General features: G+C 39.0%; 1 protein-coding gene across 2 annotated transcripts in view; it reads right to left on the reverse strand.

The window, feature by feature from the left end:
- LOC147215183 (disks large homolog 5-like) overlaps window positions 1-15,655 on the reverse strand; it is a 31,748-nt gene extending 16,093 nt beyond the window's left edge. The window contains exons 1-13 of one of the 2 annotated variants that reach the window (XM_086139868.1): window positions 14,960-15,655; window positions 8,317-8,385; window positions 7,370-7,538; window positions 6,918-7,061; window positions 5,796-5,979; window positions 4,422-4,678; window positions 3,847-4,159; window positions 3,239-3,469; window positions 1,179-1,363; window positions 937-1,062; window positions 589-721; window positions 361-485; window positions 96-271 (exon numbers count right to left, since the gene is read on the reverse strand). In XM_086139868.1, coding sequence (XP_085995994.1) covers window positions 96-271; window positions 361-485; window positions 589-721; window positions 937-1,062; window positions 1,179-1,363; window positions 3,239-3,469; window positions 3,847-4,159; window positions 4,422-4,678; window positions 5,796-5,979; window positions 6,918-7,061; window positions 7,370-7,538; window positions 8,317-8,385; window positions 14,960-15,257 — 2,410 coding nt within the window. In that variant the 5' untranslated portion in view covers window positions 15,258-15,655. The remainder of the gene's footprint in view (window positions 1-95; window positions 272-360; window positions 486-588; window positions 722-936; window positions 1,063-1,178; window positions 1,364-3,238; window positions 3,470-3,846; window positions 4,160-4,421; window positions 4,679-5,795; window positions 5,980-6,917; window positions 7,062-7,369; window positions 7,539-8,316; window positions 8,386-14,959) is intronic. The other variant, XM_086139869.1, reaches the window with a different exon arrangement.
- Between the last annotated feature and the right edge of the window lie 4,001 nt (window positions 15,656-19,656).

Raw genomic sequence — 19,656 nt, forward strand, 5'->3', positions numbered from 1 at the left:
ACCGATACAAGAAAAAAAAATTATTGCAGTTTACTAATGCAATATCATAGTCAGCATGATTTTTCAGTGCAATTCTGCTTCTGGATATCACTCACCTTGGTGTCCAGCAATGTTAATCTGGACTGGAGTTATGACTCGTCCTCCGAATGACTTCCTTCTGCGAACCACCATATTGATTACTCCCTCTCCGCTAAGGACTGCTTTAATCACCTGCTTCCTATCCTTATTGGTCAGATCGACATTATTAATTTTCAGCAGCCAATCATTGACCCTGAAAAGAGATAAGCAAGTCAGACCGTTCTGAAAGGAACAAGGAAAGTAAAAACATTTGAAGAGGGGGAAAAAATGTCATACAATTACCTTAATCGTCCCTCTGCTATACTTCCTTTGTCAACCTTGCAGACAAATATGCCACAATCTCCTGGTAAATAAGGGTCATTTACCCCCTCAGCAATATCAAATCCAAGTGCTTTCAGATCCATGTCCTGAAATAGGACAAAAAAATGAACACAAGTTTGCAATCAATAGTACATTAAGAATTTAAGTCATTACAAAGCGTACTGTACATCAAAAAAATGACATTCTTACTCTATGCTTTTCAAATTCTACTATTTCCGTTGCCCATTCAACTGAGTCCATGTCAATGGCTGAGTCATGTGAACTGTGAGCCATTAGTTGACAATACCTTGCTTCTTTTTCTAATCGATCTTCCATTTTATCTCTGTAAGAGACATAAGTATGTATGGTAGCAAATCAAGCACAGTCAATGACAAAATATTTAGTATTTCTTGATCAGTAAAAGAATTCCTCCACTGGGTGGCACAAATGATCCAGTCATCTCGATTAGATCAAATTATAGGAGTGGCATATAATCACTGTTGTTCTTTGTCTTCCCAGAAAAGGGCACAAAAAAGGATTTCTAAAGAAATAACTTACTTCAGTTCTTTGAGTTCTCTTCCAGCATCATTCTTCTGTTTTCTCATGTCATCAAGATTCCGCAGAGCATCTGCCAGATCGCTCACAGCTCTGTCCCTCTCTCGCCTCAAGTTGTCACATAGTGTACTGAAAGATGTAAACCATCAGAGACATCAGCATGTAAACAAACTGTATCTGCAATTCTAACAGTGCAGGGCAGGTATTCTCTCTTGTACTCGCGTGACTTTGCTGTGTGTCCTCACCGTATACTTTCCCTCTCTGCTACTATCTTGTCCCTCTCCTGAAAGGCCCAGTCTCGTCGACACTTGGCAACTTCTGCCTCTTGCAGTGCTTCCTTCAACTCTTGGGTAACAGCCTCACACTGCTTCCTCAACATTTCAATCTCCTTGTTTGCCCGCTCCATATCCAAGGTGGCAGAGTCTTGTTTCTGGTGGAAATGTTTGGTCATTGTACTGACTACAAAGAAAGTAGCCAGCTTGACTTTAAAATCAACTTCAGTATTTGATATTTTAGTGAACATGTGTTTTGTTTTGCTTTGTTTTGTTTTGTTTTGTTTTGGTTTGGATGGAAGAGTTTATTTGCAATACTTTTCCCCCAATACATACAGGGCTGCAAAATCGGATCAATTTTTCCAAACCAAATCACAATTGAGAACCGACCTAATTTGAATGAGAACAGTCCTCTTCTTAAATTGTGCCAAGAATTAGGAAGGTACAACAATAGGAAATACATCATGAGGATAAGAGGGTTTGCATTGGTAAGCAAAGATAGAATTCCGAATGTTAGGTCTGCTTACCCACAAAGACTGCAGTCAAGAACCATAAGTGTGAAATTCTCCTTTGGCGTCATGAAGCAACCACAATCAAGTCATCAAAACTCTTAATAAAATGTCAGCCACATAAGTCCCCTCCAAAATCTAACCCACATGATAGAACCCATGCCAAAGATCATTTTATAAAGACAACCACTCAAACTGATATTAGCCAACAACTACAAATCTGGGCAAATTCCTTTTGTTTCTCAGAGCTGTCACTGTTATTTGTGAATGAACACATGGTAGCTATTTAATGTGCATTCTTAAAATTCCAGACTAAAGTGTCTTTAAAACACAAAAAAGGCCCAAATTTTCATGTTATGAGAAAACCACTACAATCTGAAATTACAAATGAGTCCTGGCCAAAAAGAAACACTTGTTTAATTATTTAACTTACTATGGGAGCTCATTATACAAATATATATTTATATATGTATTCAAATCTTAAATCTCAAAATATTGCTTGACATGTTATCTTAAGAAAATAAACACTTATAATGTGCACAACAGATATGGGCTAGCAAATTTACTATCACTAAAACCTGAAGAAAACAGTGCTAAATCTATTTAATTTACATTTCAAGATCCACTAATGGTCACAAGTTTTGGGTAGTGACTGGAAAGAATGGAACCACTGCTGGTGGCAAAATTCAGTTTCCCAAATAGGGTGCCTGGCCTGTATTGCTGTTTTGTTAAACTATAACAGAGTACCACTGTTTTAGTATAGCTGGAGAGAATGGAGCATTCAGCTCTTAGCTCTGCGGTGACTTATTAGTCTCTTAAAGCTCAAAGCCTGACTAAGATACCAGATGTGCTGTGCTAGACATTCATAATTTATAGCTTTAAGCTGGACCCCTGAAATTGCATTTAATTTTCTGACTAGGACATGCAGCAGGCACCCAAAACAATGCAGCGCCAGTAACCTGAATTTATTGGGTCTGAAGCTTTCTAAGGGACACCTTGGAACCCTTGTTAAAATTAAAGTGGGGAATTGAATTAATATTTTTCAAATGTGTTTAAAGTATAATTATTGAAAATATCCCTGCTGGAGTCTTCTCTTCTCTAACAGTGCCACAGGGAGAATAGACAAGAGTATTACCAGCATGGCTGATTAATACTGTTGGACTCTACTCTGCTTGACTTTATTATCCAATTCAGTGCAGTTTTTTCTTGTGCTTTTTAGTGCCCAAGCCAGACATCTTACAGAATTGGCTGGTAGTATCCTAACGCAGTAGCATCATGGCTTTCAGTCGATCTATTTGACTAACGAAAAATAGTGTGAAAGTGAGTGCAAACAGCTACAAAAATGGAGGGACAAACAAGCAACAAAAACAAAAAAAAACAAAAAACAAATCAGTGTGGCAACCTGCCAGCTGCTGAAAAACTAAAAAAAACATCTACTATCTAAGATAGGATGAGGGGATTATTGTTGGAGGAATAAATCAATCCTTCCATTTGTAATTGTAAATCTCCCGTCTGTCTGGTTACCTGTCTAGCCTGGTAATACTCTCGCAGCAGCTGGTCCCTCTGGATGATGGCTTCTGTCCTTTCTTTGCGTGCCACATCTCTCTCCTCACGAACTGTCTCAATGTCCTTGCAGGCCTGGCTCAGCTCCTTCTGAGCCTCAGCCTTGTCCTTCACCTCATGGCAATATTTCTCCAGCAGCTCATTCTTTTCACAGATGGCCTGGTCCCTGTCTATAAGTGCTGAGGCCAGCTCCTTAACATAATGATAATCAAAAAACAAATAAATTATCATTAACTGTGAGTGATACAGAGATTCAGAGTAAATGAATTTAAAATTAAGTCTGATGGAATAATGATGCCAAAATGTTCACTATGAGATCATTTGAAATAAAACTTCCATCAAAAAGCAACTTATCAAAAGTGCTATCAACCATTGATTTCCTTGGGGTATTTTGAGTCTTAAATCTAAATGCTTAAATTTTCAGATACAAACTTAATGATCATGTTTATTATGTGCAATGCACATTTGATGCAGCTGTACAAACAGTACAGCCACATCCCAAAATTTAGAGTCTACAGCACATATAATCCCTATGTCAGGACTAAAGGAGTCCTAATCTCAACTCTTACCTGCCGGAGAGCTTCCATCTCCTCAGTAGCTACCTGCCGTTCTGAAGACGTGTTCTTTAACTTGGCCTCTGCCATCTCCAGCCCGTTCTGAAGCCTCTCCACCTCTTTGATCACTTGGTCCCGTTCACTCATGATCAACCGGTACTCGCTGATCACAGAGTCCCGCTCTTCCTTGTACTTCTCACAATCCTTTGCTGCTTTGAGTTGGTGGGTTTTGAATCGTGTGGCCTCTGTCTGCAGCCTGTCCATCTCTCGATGAAGCTCCTTATTCTGAGCTGTGGCCTTGGACAGTTCTTGCTGCGTGGTGTCAAACCTTTACCAAATAAGGAATATATCACATTTCATTCTGCTTTAGAAAAGTTCACCCGGTCTGAAGGCGCATTGCCTGTCTTGTATCAAAATCATTAAAATTAACTTTTCTTGCAGTTGAGGCAGAGGGGAAAGAAAAGGTAAATTTGATAACCCAAGTTGCCCATTATAAGTAAAGAACTAGGGTTGATCATTTAGGGTAATTTGTAGCCCAAGTCCATATGAAACAGCAAGCTCTAGTTAATATTTGGCTTTGGCACACTCACCTTCTAATGGATGAAGAGTACTGCTGTTGGTAGTGGATGGCAGCATCCCTCTGTTTCAGCAACATATCTAACTGTTTCTGTAGACGATGATTGTCCTCCTCCAGTTGGTCCAAACGACTTAGTTCTGCATTGTGTATGGCTGTTTTTTCATTATAGAGCTTCCTCAGACCTTCATAGTCACTTTTCGTGGCCTCTAGTTTATCTACAGCTGTGTCATAAAGTTTGTTGAGGGCATCGGATGACCCCTTGCTCATTACCTGGAAATTATGTGATAAAAGATGGACCATTGTAGTATCTTCAATCCCAATTAAGTTATTAAAAATATAATGACACCTTCAAATTATATTAGCAGTGTCCTACAGCTGAGGATGCCAGCCCTCCATGGTATACTTCCATACTTTGACTGAGAGATTTATGACAGAATCTGAATGTTTTTGTGTTTGAGATAGGGGAAAAACATAGCTAAATGACCGGAGGCAGAAAATACAACTGATTTACAGTCCATATCTAATTTGTGATCTTTTTTCCTTTATACTAGTCTTGCTTTTTATCCCTCTATTTGTCTGCACAATGTAAAATTAAAAATCAACAAAGAAAGGTCATTGTCTGCCAGTATTGCAAAATCCTTTTCAAGGGGGTATGAAGCAGTAGGGGTTGCTTAACCCAAGTGAAGGGTCTAATTAATAATGACTGAGATAATTCAGTTTTTATATTTCACATGTGCAAATCAAGTTTTTTAAAAAGTGAGTTGAGGGGGGGGGGGGGGGGGGCTTTTTTTTTATTTGGAAACGGTCTGCCAGGATTATAAAGATCTAGGTATATGTATGGTTCAGAAGAGTAGGCAACAAATCAGAAACATTACCACATCACAGGACTTGAATTATGGATGATTTGCAACATAACAAAAAAGATAGTATCATCACATCAAGGTATCCCATGATGTCACAAGCATTAGCTTCTTAGGAAAGATTTAATATTTCTTCCTGGTACTGAATAATAATTGACAGCCATGATCTTTAAAATACAAAGTAGCATCTATGCTTTCTGCTTTAATCAGATACTCTTCAAAATCTTGGCAGTTATACATGATGAATGAAATGATCTGACTCTTGTGACTGAAAAGCCGGCTGACATTCTGTCAAAATCTCTCTTTCACAGGGGAAACAATTGTCTGACCCTATGCTCTGTTTTCAAAAGTAGCTCAAAGAGCGCTAAGTTTATGCAACGTCAAATGTCGAGGTCCAAATAGTTGCATGTAAAGGGCACTAAAGATGGAAATAGATGCATGCACTGGAACTCAGACAAGAATTATGCCTGTTATTTTTATGGATACATCTGTGTTGACAGTTGCTAGTTGCTAAAGACAGACCATACCTGCTGATGTAGCATCCTCATGTCCGCAACTTCTCTCTGGTCATCATCATGCATCCTCTCTAGCTCCTCACAGACCTGCTTTAGATGATTGTGCTCCCTGACCAACTGGATGTTGTCTTGTCTTATTGCAGTCAAGTCGTCTTTCAGTTGGTTGTGCTCACTCACCAGGTGACTGTGCAGCGTACTGAAGAAAATTCACAGCAAGTGCCCAAGCAACAAGCTCAGTTCAAATGTACAGTACAGACTTAGCATAAATTAAACATTTTTTTCTACCCAAAATAGACAAGTGTTGACTTTAACAATAGTAGACGCTACATTCTTCTTCTTCTTTTTTCAGCTTTTTTGTTAATGAAAAATATTGAAAGAGTAACATAAAATGCCGAGAGACCAATATTTGGTCTGAATATTTAATAACATACCCACGGATAAAAGTCATCTTACACTAGGCTTCTTAACTAGATGTAAAGACATTCATTAGAGGGAAAACCAATGCATTTATGGATAACTACAAAAGTACTAGTTCTCTTTGTTAAGTAACCTGTTAAGATGCAAGCAAATAATGGTTGGAAATGAAAATTATTTAAATGGCCTTCCACTTAGAGGATGGTGTTAAGTGTCGATAGAAAAGTGCAGATACTGGCAGGGCCGTAATAAATAAAGACTGTCACTGATGCGCAAACAGGACCCAGACGGAGAGGCTTAAACGTGGTAATAATCCTTCATCTGTCTGTTTGCATTGAGGCCAGATGTTGGTTCCCTACACTTCTGAGACAGTATGGCATTATTAAAATCACACAAATGGACCAGCCTAGCAGCCCATCGCATCAACTCAGCACAGCTTATTTTGCAGGGACAACAAATGCTCTGTTTGTAGCATTATCCCCATGGCACAGATGCCATGCCCTACACACAAGGTTCAGATAATTACTGACTATAGTTTGGCATGAACTCATCAGGAGGGGTATTACTTATAGCGTAGCAGTAGTTGCAGCACTGATCTGAACTCTATAAAGGACAACTCAAGTTTAATACTGTGCAAATGAAAAAAAATCCATTAGTTTTCTTCAACACAAAAGTGGCCCCTGTTAAAAATAGTAAAGACCCTGTCATTTTTGTACTCACTGATAGAAGTCTGCTTTCTTCACAGCCTCCTCACACCTCTTCAGAGTAGTGCTATGCTGGTTCTGCAACGACTGCAGGTCAGCCATTGCTTTCATGCACTGCAGCTTTAGACGCTCATAGTCATGACCTGCTTTTGAATTTGGTCTATTAGAGAGAGAACAAGAAAAAAAAATCAAAAATCTGATGAATAAGTTTAAGAATTTCAGTTTTTGCGATGAATGAACATCAAACTCGGTTTCTTTAGATTTGGAAGGGGCTATTGATTTACAGAGTTTAGCTGATGTCAAAACAACTTTGCAGCATGTAAGACCTTTGCTCATTAGTTCATTGTTGGTTTGAATCCTGAAGAGGTCAGACAGCCTCCATTCACATGGTGGAGGTAAGTATACCCTCACTACACCTTTCACTGTTTGTTTTGGAAAACATGCAAAGAGTTTGCATTGCAACAGTACCTGCAGTCATCAAAGGTGGTTCCAGGTGAGGAGAGAGCCAACCGTTTACGTAGTTCATCTCTCTCCCGGGTCACATGTTGAAGCTGGAAAGACACTGTCTCCATCTTCTCTTGCATCTGGTGACTATCCATGTGTGTAGGCGGAGGTGATGAGGCTTGACCAGGCGTACCTATGTGAGTTAGCCTGTCACTTGTAGCATGTACAGTTGATTCATTTCAAGTGAAAACGGGCATTAGTGCATCATCATTTCCTTGAAATGTTTTTTCTTTTGAAAGAATTGCCATCATCATGCCATCCTTATTGTTTTAATATCTATATGATAACAACTGCTCGGTGTCCTCTGTTTACGTAATATTAATTTTTAAGTGACTCACCAGTCTGTACAGTGACAAACACAAATGTCCCTTGGAAATGATAAAGATCTCTGTACTTACAAAGAATATTGCTATAATGTAAAAAAAAAAGACTGTCTGAGCAGAAGAAGAGACAAAAGGCATGGATTCAGATTCTTTGGAAGGTTGATAAAAGTAAATTTAGCAGCTCATGTTATTTTTTGACTTATACCTATGAAGATTAAAGTTACGTATTAAAAATATTAGTGAATGGAAGATAGGACTAAAGGAGTTGGCCAACTTATGTCATAATAATTCAGCCAATTCTACATTAAGGTTTATCACTCTCTCATTATCTTGTCACCTAGGCTTCAATGCTCTTATAATTCAAGACTATTGAAAAACTGCCCAGATATTTATGTATTCATAATATAACATGTCTATATGTAGAAGAGTAGCTTATGACTTTTGTCATCTGTACATTCTTTTTATGGACAGGGAGCAACTAGCCACTTTAATTTATACTTGTTGGTTTCTGAGATGGATGACCCCCCAAAAGAAAACAATACTTTCTTTGACATCACCACAAAATATCATCGTGATTGCCACACTCACCTAAGCTGCTGAGAGAGCTGCTGCTTTCTGAGTCGGATGGCATCGTTGACAATACACTGTAAGTGGACCCTGCAAGTCAAACAACAGATTAAAGTTTGCTTGAACTAAACCCTGCCTGTAATATCATCTGATCATTATCTTCAGTATTGTGTGTTGCATGAAGGCTGGATGTCTTAGGTTGCATACAATGTCCTTTACTCAATGGCCAACTGGAGACATAAGAAGGTGGGACTTTCCCCATAGGATGATAGACCAGTGACAGCAGTGTTGCTAATTATTTGTTGGCTAGAGCTTGAATACAGACTAGCCAGGGCCAAGAAGAGGCTGGAGCCTCTAAGCTCCTCCTTTTATCTCCTATTCGATAGTACTCAGTGAAAGTTGTTTGTTTTACAGCACATCAATTCATAATTAACAAGATAGAAAAGAAACTTGAATACACTCAGCAGGCATGGAAGCTTATATTACCTTATTTTAAGGAAAACCTTAAAAATCTCAAATCCTAATGCAAAGTTGCCGATACTTAACTTTTTAAGTTTCTCTCTCCAATCAAGATCCTTAAAGTGGTGGTTTACATGCAACATGACTAGGAGGGAGGAGGCCACATGTTACAGGGCCATCCGCCAAGAGGTGCTCTCCATGGAGTTTGTATCTAAACTTGTATTAGTCATTGAAAAAAATTCCTACACAGACAATGAATAACACTGTAAATTGTAGAAAACATATTTTTTCTAACCAAAAAATGCTCTCATTGAAACAATTAAGGGTACATTTGTTGCTTAGTCTACTGTATGGTAAATGAATTGTTGCAGAGCTATAAAAAAATCTCCAAAGCAAATCTGATTCAATAAAACGCTGAAGTGTTTCCTCTTTGATACATCAGAGAAAAGCCAGATGTTTTGTCGAATGTGTTTTGGTGCAAATAAAATTCCCATCTGCTTAAAAGTAGTGTAAAATGTGATTCCACTAATGAGTGCCACAATGTGTTTAAATATATGCTATTGATTTTTTAATTGTTTAATGGAAACTGCAAACTAAACTGCTTACAATACAGTGCAAATTCATGGAACTCTGATGTGAACTTCAACTCGAACACCTCATAGTTTGGTTAAATCAGCACTTCCACTTGATGTAAAGCCTAGTGCTCGGCTCACTGCTGCAGCTTGACAAACAATTCTATTTACCCACGCACAACCCAGTACTCTAAATCAATCCTTGGCTGGCTGAGTTCCCACTAGCTAGAAGAGACTATGAGTTTGATTAAGACTGGAAGGAATCCAGTGAACATGGCTCACTACTCTCTTTCCCAGCAAAGGACTGAAAGAAGAAGAAAAAAAAGACTGATGTGCCTCAGGAATCGTGGCATCCCATGGATCAAGCTCTCTTTGTTCTCATTCTAGCTTAAGTTTCCCATGACTCTGTCTGAGCACAGAGTGTCTGCATGGGCAAGGTTCATAGCTCACACACTTTTCTGCCTTGTTCATGTGTCCTGGAACTTACAGCACTCTGACCCTCCCCCAAAATATCTCATTTGGATTGATGTCTTTTCTACAGCCACACAACTTTAAAAAAAGGGTCAGAGAAAAAAATAAAAGAAAATAAATCAATTATATATATTTATAGCTATACAAAAAGAAATATATATATGTATATGTGTGTATGTATGTAAATATATATATATATATATATATATATATACACACACACATACATAGATACATATATACACACACACACACACACACACACACACACACACACACACACACACACACACATATCTATAAACACACACTAATATATATAGATCCATCCATCCATCCTTTACCGCTTATCCTGCGGGGGATGCTGGAGCCTTTCCCAGCTGTCATAGAGGCGGGCTACATCCTGGCCTGGTCGCCAGTCATCGCAGGACCACATACAGACAGACAACATTCACTCACTCAGTTTTTTGCAGTTTTTTGCAATTAATGGCCCAGAACAGTGTCTCCCTGAGCCAGTCCCAAGCCTAGATAAATGCAGAGGGTTGCGTCAGGAAGGGCATCTGGCGTAAAACTTTTGGCAAAACCAAACATGCGAATCAAACCTAATAATCTCATACCGGATCGGTCGAGGCCCGGGTTAACAACGAAAGCCATCTGTACCGTTGACCTACAGGGTACCAGTGGAAACTGGGCTATGGTGGGGCTACGATGGGAGGAAGGCCTGTTTGAAAGCAGAGAGAGGAGAGGAAAGGCAAACGTCTGGGACTTAAGAGTAAGGACTTTGAATATCAGGACTATGACAAGAAAAGGTAGAGAGTTGGTTGACATGATGCAGAGAAGGAAGGTGGATATACTGCGTGTCCAGGAGACAAGGTGGAAAGGTAGTAAGACTAGAAGCTTAGGAGCAGAATTTTAAGTTGTATTATCATGGTACTGACAGGAAGAGAAATGGAGTCGGAGTGATCTTGAAGAAGGAGTTTTTTAGGAATGTTTTGGAGGTGAGAAGAATGTCAGATAGACTTATGAGTCTGAAACTAGAAATTTAAGATGTGATGCTCAATGTTGTAAGTGGCTTTGCAGCACACGTTCAGGAATAAGATGAAGTGATGCAGAATATCCCCAGAGATGAGAGAGTGGTAATTGGTGCAGACTTCAATGGGCATGTTGGTGCAGGAAATACAGGGGATGAAGAAGTGATGGGAAGATTTGGTATCCAGGATAGGAACGCAGAGGGACAGATGGTGGTAGACTTTGCAAAAAAGGATGGATTGGCTGTAGTGGAAATTTTTTTCCAGAAAAGACAGGAACAAAGGGTAAGTTATAAGAGCGGAGGTGGGAGCACGCAGGTAGACTACATCTTGTATAGATGAGGGAACCTGAAAGAGATCAGTGATTGCAAAGGTGAGAGTGTTGCTAGACAGCATAGGATGGTGGTTTGCAGTATGACTCTGATGACAAGGAAGATCAAGATGACAAAGGCAGAGCAGAGGACAAAGTGGTGGAAGGAGGGAGGAGTGTTGCGCTGTTTTCAGGGAGGAGTTGAGAAAGGCTCTGGGTGGTTAGGGAGAGCTTCCAGAGGATTGGACAACTGCAGTGAATGTGATCAGGGAGACAGGTAGGAGAGTACTTGGTGTATCATCTGGAAATAAAGTAGATAAGGAGATTTGATAAGGTGGAATGAGGAAGTGCAGGAGTATATACAGAGAAAGTGGTTAGCAAAGAAGAAGTGAGACACTGAGGGGACTGAAGGGAACAGACAGGAGTACAGGGAGATAAAGTGTAAGAAAAGATATATAGCAAAAGCAAAACAAAGGAAAGGTGTACAAGACAGTGGTGAGACCAGCAATGCTGTATGGTCTAGAAGCAGTTGCAATGACAAAAAAACAGGAGGCAGAGCTAAAGGTCACAGAGATGAAGATGCTAAGGTTCTCTTTGGGAGTGACCAGGATGGATAGGATCAGGAATAAGCCTATCAGAGGAACAGCACGTTCGATGTTTTGGAGAGAAGGTCAGAGAAGCCATACTGTGATGGTTCGGTCATATACAGAGGAGGAATAGTGAACATATTGGTAGATGGATGCTGGAATTGGAGCTGCCAGGCAGGAGGTCTAGTGGAAGACCAAAGAGAAGATTTATGGACGTAGTGAGAGAGGATATTAAGGTAGTTGGGGTGAGAGAGGAGGATCCAGAGAATAGGGTTAGATGGCTATACATATATATAACACGCACATATATAAATATAAATATATATACACACACACACACACACACACACACACACACACACACATACATATCAAAACCCAAGATCTTGAAGCCAAAATTTAAGTTCTCACAAAGCATGAAAGCGATTTTTATTGCACTCAGTGTGCAAAAACACAAGCGCTCCGATGTCAACTCATGTGTTCCACTCTCAACTTGGTGTTCTATATTTGTATTACCATGGGTATATCAAGTGATGTAACCGCAAGGTGCTCATCTGCATCACAGCTTCATTGTGTTTATTCTCCAAAGCACAAAAGGAAAAAAACAAGCTAGACTACACTACTACTCTGAAAGTGAAAGGAACTAGAAGCAAAACATAACAGCGCTTTGGGTTCTTCAGATGCTTCATACTTTTTGTGCATTTTGCCATCTAATTCTTAGAAACATAGAGAGACTGAATTAAAAGGTTTGTGGCATTGTTAAGATGTTCTGTTAATGTATCTGAAGACAGTTTAACTACACCTAAAATGAAGATTGCAATGTCAACATTAGGTAAATAATCAAAATGAATGTGTGTTTAATTTGCATTTCAACTTTCTCAAACTTTCTCAAACACATTTTTCATTATAGTAATGGCAGTACCTCCCTGATTGTAGTTAAAAAATAAAAGTTCTTATTACATAGATTCATAATAGTTTTTTTTCCAGACAAAAACTTCATATTATTTAGATCAATGATCAAATGAATGGTGTGTCTTTGAGTAAATTAACACTGATATGTTTGTATAGTCAAAGGGGATAATTATTAAAACCCATATGTAATGACTAAAACTGTTTCAATTAAATTATTGTCGGTAGGGAACCAAGATGTGACCTTCTGATATTCCAGCCCTAAGAGTTTCAGCAATAATTTAATAAGGACGTTCTCATATGAAACTTATCTTGCAGTGACATATCACATATAGGCCTGTCACAATACACACAAATGGACTGTGGCGCAAACCTTTGGGGAAAAAACAACAGCTTCCCCCACACAGATGCCATGTCCCCATTCATCCATCTTTCATCCACCTTTTGCTGTTGAATTACAATTTTGACAAGCATCATTAAAATTCTCTTGTTGAAAACTTTGTTTTCAAATGATTCCCAATTATAACTATAGTACTACTTATAACTAATAACTATTATAGGATCTGGGGTAAGTTGTTCTAAGTAGATCATGCTGCTGCACTGATTATACATTTTGCTTACAATCTTAGACGGTAACAAGGCACTGTTTTACTGGGAAAGGCCCTTCGTTTAGTTGCACAGTGGAGGAACCTGTCTACCCAGTAGTGAAAGCAGTTCAACCCATTTGTGTTCAGTGTTAAAACACAGGGAACCGCTCTACACAAGAAGCAGCTTACGCCAATCTAGAACCTGTTTATGTTCAACGCTCTTCAGTAACAGAAACCATATCAGTGCTGGGTTTTAAAACATGGTGCGTGATTGTGAAAGACAACGCAAAATTGCAAAAGCTTGGCTTCATCTTATTCATAAAAACAGAAGAAATCCATGATTAAGACCTCAGCATTTAGCTCACTGTCACGCAAGCTGACTCTATCGTTAAAATGCAAATAATTCATTTTGAAAGGTTCAAAAGAGCGAAGACCATTTACCAGCGTGAATGAGTTATCGCTTTTAAATATTTAGAATAGCCATAAATATGATTCCTCGAAAACTGACTGAAAAATCTTAATGCCTGAAAGACATACATCACTTATTATTTAAGAAGATTTCAGTAAGTAGGAGTGAAAGTGTCTTTCGGATGGGACAATCTGTCATTTAATATTGTATAAAGGGCAAGATAATTCATTAATTCAATGCTATTCCAACATTTTTTTATGAGAATCTCTTCATTTTCACGTAAGAATAACGTAAGAACACTGTAGAGTAAAATCAAGTGTGTATTTGATTTTAGTCAAAACTAAATACTGAATTAAAGTTGCACTGAAACAACACCATTCATTTGTTATATTCTTATTCATAGGTGTGGCGCTGAAATGACTGACAGCAGAGCACTAGCTCTGGGGGGAAAAGCTCGAGGGGAAAAATAGAAGGGAGGCACTTTGTTTTATAATAACTAATAATAGTAACTGGATACTTGTGTTTGAATGTATTCCCTGTTTCACATGAGTAAAACAAAAAACAATTACAGAATTATCTACCAACTACATGGTGACGATTAACAACTACCAACACCGTGTAATATCCTTCAGATCACCATCAAACCCTCAGTGAACGCTTTTCCATTTGCCAATATGTTGACTGCAGCCGACGAGGCAAATATTGATAAATCAATGTATCCCTAACTGTTCCGCAATAGGGATGGGCAAGAATGAAAATACAGTCAGGCTGTCATCACTTGTTCTGACGGCATCTCTCACCAATCGGTGATCTCCGTCACTGGGCTGTGTGCATTAACAGGCATTTAATTCTTCTCTTTTTCATTTGACTTCGACAGTGGGTTACTGCGTTTCCCCGTCCCTCCCCCGGGTAGCCCAGTTTGTGACTGAATTGATTGTTTTCGGCCTTTTTAGCTCCATTAAATACTTTCACAAAAGGCTACCCGGCAGTGCTTTTAGTAACATTGCAAAAAGAAAACAAGCACAGCAGAGTGAGTGTAAATAAGCATTGGATCACATGACTGCACTGCCCCCCTTCCACTTGCCCAAAGGAGAAATCATGCCCTTCATCAAGCTGTCATGCTCAATATTGGTAACGTTAGTTGGATCACGCTCAGAGCCGGATCGAACAGAGGTTGGGTCATGACCAAAACAAGGGACATCGACCATGATAATACACACTCTTGTATACTCCTACACTTTGCATTTCTTGCTTTCACAGACACACACACACATAGACACACACAGACACACAAGAGAGAATTCGTGCAAAACAAGAGGAAGTTCCTCTCACCGGTGTTATGATCTACGGGTCCGATGCCGCTGAGCAGTTCGGAGTGCAGGTGAGGGTGCGTTTTTTCCAAAGCAGTGCAAAACTCTGCGAAATGGTCTCTCTCCTTCCCCATCAGTATCTTCAAGAGCAGGCTGACTTTTTCGGGGCTGGAGGAGCAGCTGTGCCCCAGCTCATAGAGCTCACTCTGGGTGAGAGTCCCGCAATGAGCCAGAACATCCACAACCCGGTCTGCTTCGGTTATTGACTCCACTAAGTTCTTGTAACACTTCTCCAGCAACTCTTTATGCTCGGGCTCCATCTCTCCCTCTTTTCCGTCGCTCCTCTTCGCTAAACCAGTTTCGTGACAAGAATAAAAAAGCAAACAAACAGCCCCTCGGTCTTTCTGGTAACGAACTACTTGCGTGAGTCAATGAAACTCTGCCGGTTGGCCCAGTCGGGACGCTTCTCTAGCCGAACTGAAGGATACACCAGAAGGAGCCATGTTTGTTGCCCAAGGCTGTTGACTGCTCGAAGATGACAACACATTCTCTCAACCGCTGCTCCGCGGTGGCCGCAGAAAGACGTCGTCGCCGTCCGAGTCCAAGTCGACGTTTCGCGACGAACACACTCTTGTCTTTACGCCAGGTTTCTCTTTCTCGTCATGTTTAAAAGTGTTAGAAAGTCTTCAAGCGTACTCAGCGAGTTACCTCCCCCCCTCCCTCTCAAAACTCCGCCGTGTGTTTACGGTTCGGGCAGCGACATCCCTTCTCCGGCCCGAGGCTGCGCCGTCATGGGTGAAGGTAAAGAGGCGGGGCCTTGTTTTAGACACACCTGGCTCTGCGAAAACATCAATATTTACAGAATATTTACTGAGCAAGTTCTTGTTTGATGTGATTTTTACGTCGTATGACTTTATTTCCAGCATATTTAAAAATATTTTTTAATTTGATTTTTAAAAACAATATATAATGTAATATTTTGTTTTTTTATATGTATATATTTTATTCTTTATATATATTTATGTTTATATTACATATATGTATATATAATTTATTTTTGTAGATATTTTTTATATTTATATAAATTATACTATACACATTTATACTTGTGTAATTTATACAATATAATTTATACAATTTTTATATATATATAGTATACATTATACAAATATATATATGATTATACATATATATCTCTATATATATAGAGATATATATGTTTTTGCAGAGCAAATGCATTTAAAAGTCATTTCACATTTGGTGACTTCCATCTTTTGAAATAAATAAAGCAGAGCAATTAAGCAGTATTTTTCATTTTATATTTTGGGGTATTTATTTAAGGTGGCACAGTGGCTCAGTGGCTTCAGCCTTGCAGCCAGAAGGTCACTGGTTCAATTCCAACAGGGGTCCTGTTTGGGGTTTTAATGTTCTCCCTGTGTCAGGAGTGTGTTTCCTCCCACAATCCAGCAGCATGCTGTGGGTTCATTGGAGACCCTAAATTTGCCATGTGTAAATGAAAAAAGGGAATGATTGTTTACTTCTACATGTGGCCCAGTGATTTACATGGGACCAGTCCAGGGTGAAGCCCACCTCCTACAAAATGACAGGCGGGATAGGAGCTCTTCTTTTGTTTTTCTTATCCACTGTGAACACATTGCTCCGGCTCTACTCTCACTCCCGGCCTGGGAGCCATCGCAGCTAAGGGCCAACAAGGGGAGGAGTGGACACAAAAAGAGCTGAATTATCTTTTTTGTTGGTCTTTATAATCACATCTTAAAATACAGTTTCCATTTGTATGTATTATATGCTGATAATTTACTATGAGCAGAGGATGAAAGATCAAAAAGTGGGGCATTAATATGGACTGAATTTTCCTAAGGTGTAAACTGGATGGAAATTTTCTTTGACGATATTCTCAAGATGTTGCTAGAGTTCCAGGGACAAGAATGACCCATGTTGAGGCCCACCTAGGAGATAGTCAGCGCCCATCCAATGTGTGGGGGTGGTGCATGTTCATATTTTCAGCAATGAACTCATTCTCCAATTATTCTATACAATAATAGTCTTATAATAAACATTTTGGAGTACCAAAGTAATAGGCAATTAAAAAAACAAGAGTCTAGAATTTTTCACAATTGTTGTCTCATGTTGAATAATGGGTTACTTCTATAACAAAACGTGGTATCACGGTGATCCTATTGGTACTAAACTGAGAACAGAGTAAATAATACTATTCGAAATCAAAGATTTATTCATATAGATTGTGTTTGCTTGAGCCTAATCTGTTCAGTGATCCATTCACCATTGTTGCCTGTAATTTTGTGGAAAATCCAGTACCTTTGATCCAATGGATTTGATTATGCTCTTTATCTTCTTTCTGACCTGCAGATTGTATACATTCAGATCATATATTTTTGTGTTTTTCATCTGGAAGGTCCCAGGACACATCTGCCCTGCTGTGTGAGCTTTCTTCTGCTCTACATAATCCACCAGATCTCAAAGGCACAAAGCATCACATAAAACTGAAACCCTAAAGAAACAAGTAATGTAAAAACAGACAGCAAAATCACATGTAAGATTATCTATATGCGTTTATCTGTATGTGTACAGCTGAATTGAAGAGATATTGAGGGTGGAAATCTACTTTGAGCTCATTTACCAGAATTGCTGTCAGTACTTTATAATATTAAGGGGCTTTCGTGTTTGCCCTCATGAGGATTTGGACTCTCATCTGGTACAAGCCCGATCTTAAAGGACCTGACTTTGAAGCTTAATATGGGACACAGTGTGCCTATACATTTCCCCTCTTAACGTTTGAACAGCTTTAACAATGTAAATGGTTATGTAACCACTCGGCCCATGTCTTCTCCCTACAAGAAAAATCCATCGTGCCTTCAGCAAGAACCCATTTCAAATCTAAATGTCTTAAACTGTTGTATTAACGTGAAACGGGTGTTGTTGAAAAGTTAAAAGTCTCACTCTCATGCTGTTGATAGTACAAAAATAAAAACATCAATAGAAACCATTTCTAGAGTAATACTGTAAGTTGCTGTTTGGCTGTCTTGTTCAAAGGCTCTTAAGCTGGATGTATATGCATATCGCAGCACAAAAAGAAAGGAGCAGAGCAGGTTATTTTCTCCTTTGTTATCAAATATCAGAGTATGAACTTCATGCTGTGCAGACTGCATTTCTGCAAGCTGGATGGTGATATGCTGCTACATCTCATTATGTGTTGTCCATCTAATCCTTGGGTTTGTAATTTGCTTATATGCACTCATGAAGTTTAAAGCAGGATTATGTCCGCGGCGACCAAATGTCATTTAACCTCACATTCATTATTGGATGGCAAAAGAAAATCCACACTATATCAAGTCTTTTGTCGATATTTGCGTTTCCTGATTTTTGATGCCCAAGTAAGTCCTCCATTAAAGTGCCTATGTGTAATTCTGAAGTACATGTCTTGTATATTCCATTTTCAAGTTTATTTTAATTCCAACTCCACTACTTCACCATTTAACAGCTTTATCTAATTTTAAGCCTGCCTGGGTTTTCTCCAGGTTCTCTGTCCTCCTCCTACAGTTCAAAAATACAGAGTGGAGAGTGTAAACTGCAGACTCTCAATTATCTGTAAATATGAATGAGAGAGTGAATGATTATATATCTCTTCTGTATGATATGGGGCCCTCTGACTGACAGGTAACTATTCAAGGCTGAGCCCTGCCTCTTGTCCAATGTCATCAGGGATTGCTCCCGTCCTCCCTGTGACCCTGTCTGTGGGATAAGCAGCACAGATGATAAATGAAAGGGTGACTCTTAATTTCTATATTTTTGACATGCTACAATTTTATTCCTGTATGGTTTGATAGTTTTTATTTTCTACAAATTTTAAAATAAGCATGTGTAAAACTCATATAAGCAATCTGTCATTCTTGCAGTTAATCAACCAAATCAAAGTATTTAAAACAGGCATTGATAAACCAAAATTTTTTAAATCATTTCATATATACTCAATAAAGCACATTATGTAACATGATGTGTCTGTAAAGGTTCCCAGTCATCCTGGTTATGTATTTTTATTGTCCGATCTTGTTGTGGTGACAGAGCATATTCAGTTTTGTCTACTCATCCACAAGCTTTCTTCAATTGTGAGGAGTTTTGGGTGTATAGGTGCTAAGGCTGGGAGTAGGCACAGGTCTAGGTCAAATGAAGGTGTGTAACTCATCAGGGGATAATAAAGTGAGGGATATAACACAAATTTAGTACAAAAAAGGTTATCAAAGTCTGACTCACCAATTTTGTCTTCAACGCACAACCATTATTATTGTGATGTTATTGATAAACACTCACGTTTTAACATGTGTCTGACATCTCTAATCCAACTATGGTACCTAGAGTGTTTGTGTGCCTGTGTGTGGTAAGTGTGATTTAGTCAGAGATTGCTCAGTCCCAAGCTTTCACATCCCCATGTCAATAATTAAACACTTTGTCTTGAAATCAGGATCAAGAAGAGGTCTCCGTCTCATGGTATAAAAGCCTGCAAATGGACGGACACTCTGATTTCCTTTTGACCCAAATATTTGACAGGGTATAATGGCAATTTGTCTGCTTTGAAAAAAAATGCACAAATATCGACATTAAATATTAATCTCTTTTTGTCTAGTCTGGCTTTTCATTTTGGCCATATATGTGAATAGTGAAGCGAAAAGGTGTACAAGAAGG

The sequence above is a fragment of the Fistularia commersonii genome, chromosome 32 (genome assembly GCF_037954325.1).
Source record: "Fistularia commersonii isolate RoL2024-O1a breed Wild chromosome 32, RoL_Fcom_v1.0, whole genome shotgun sequence".
NCBI lineage: Eukaryota > Metazoa > Chordata > Actinopteri > Syngnathiformes > Fistulariidae > Fistularia > Fistularia commersonii.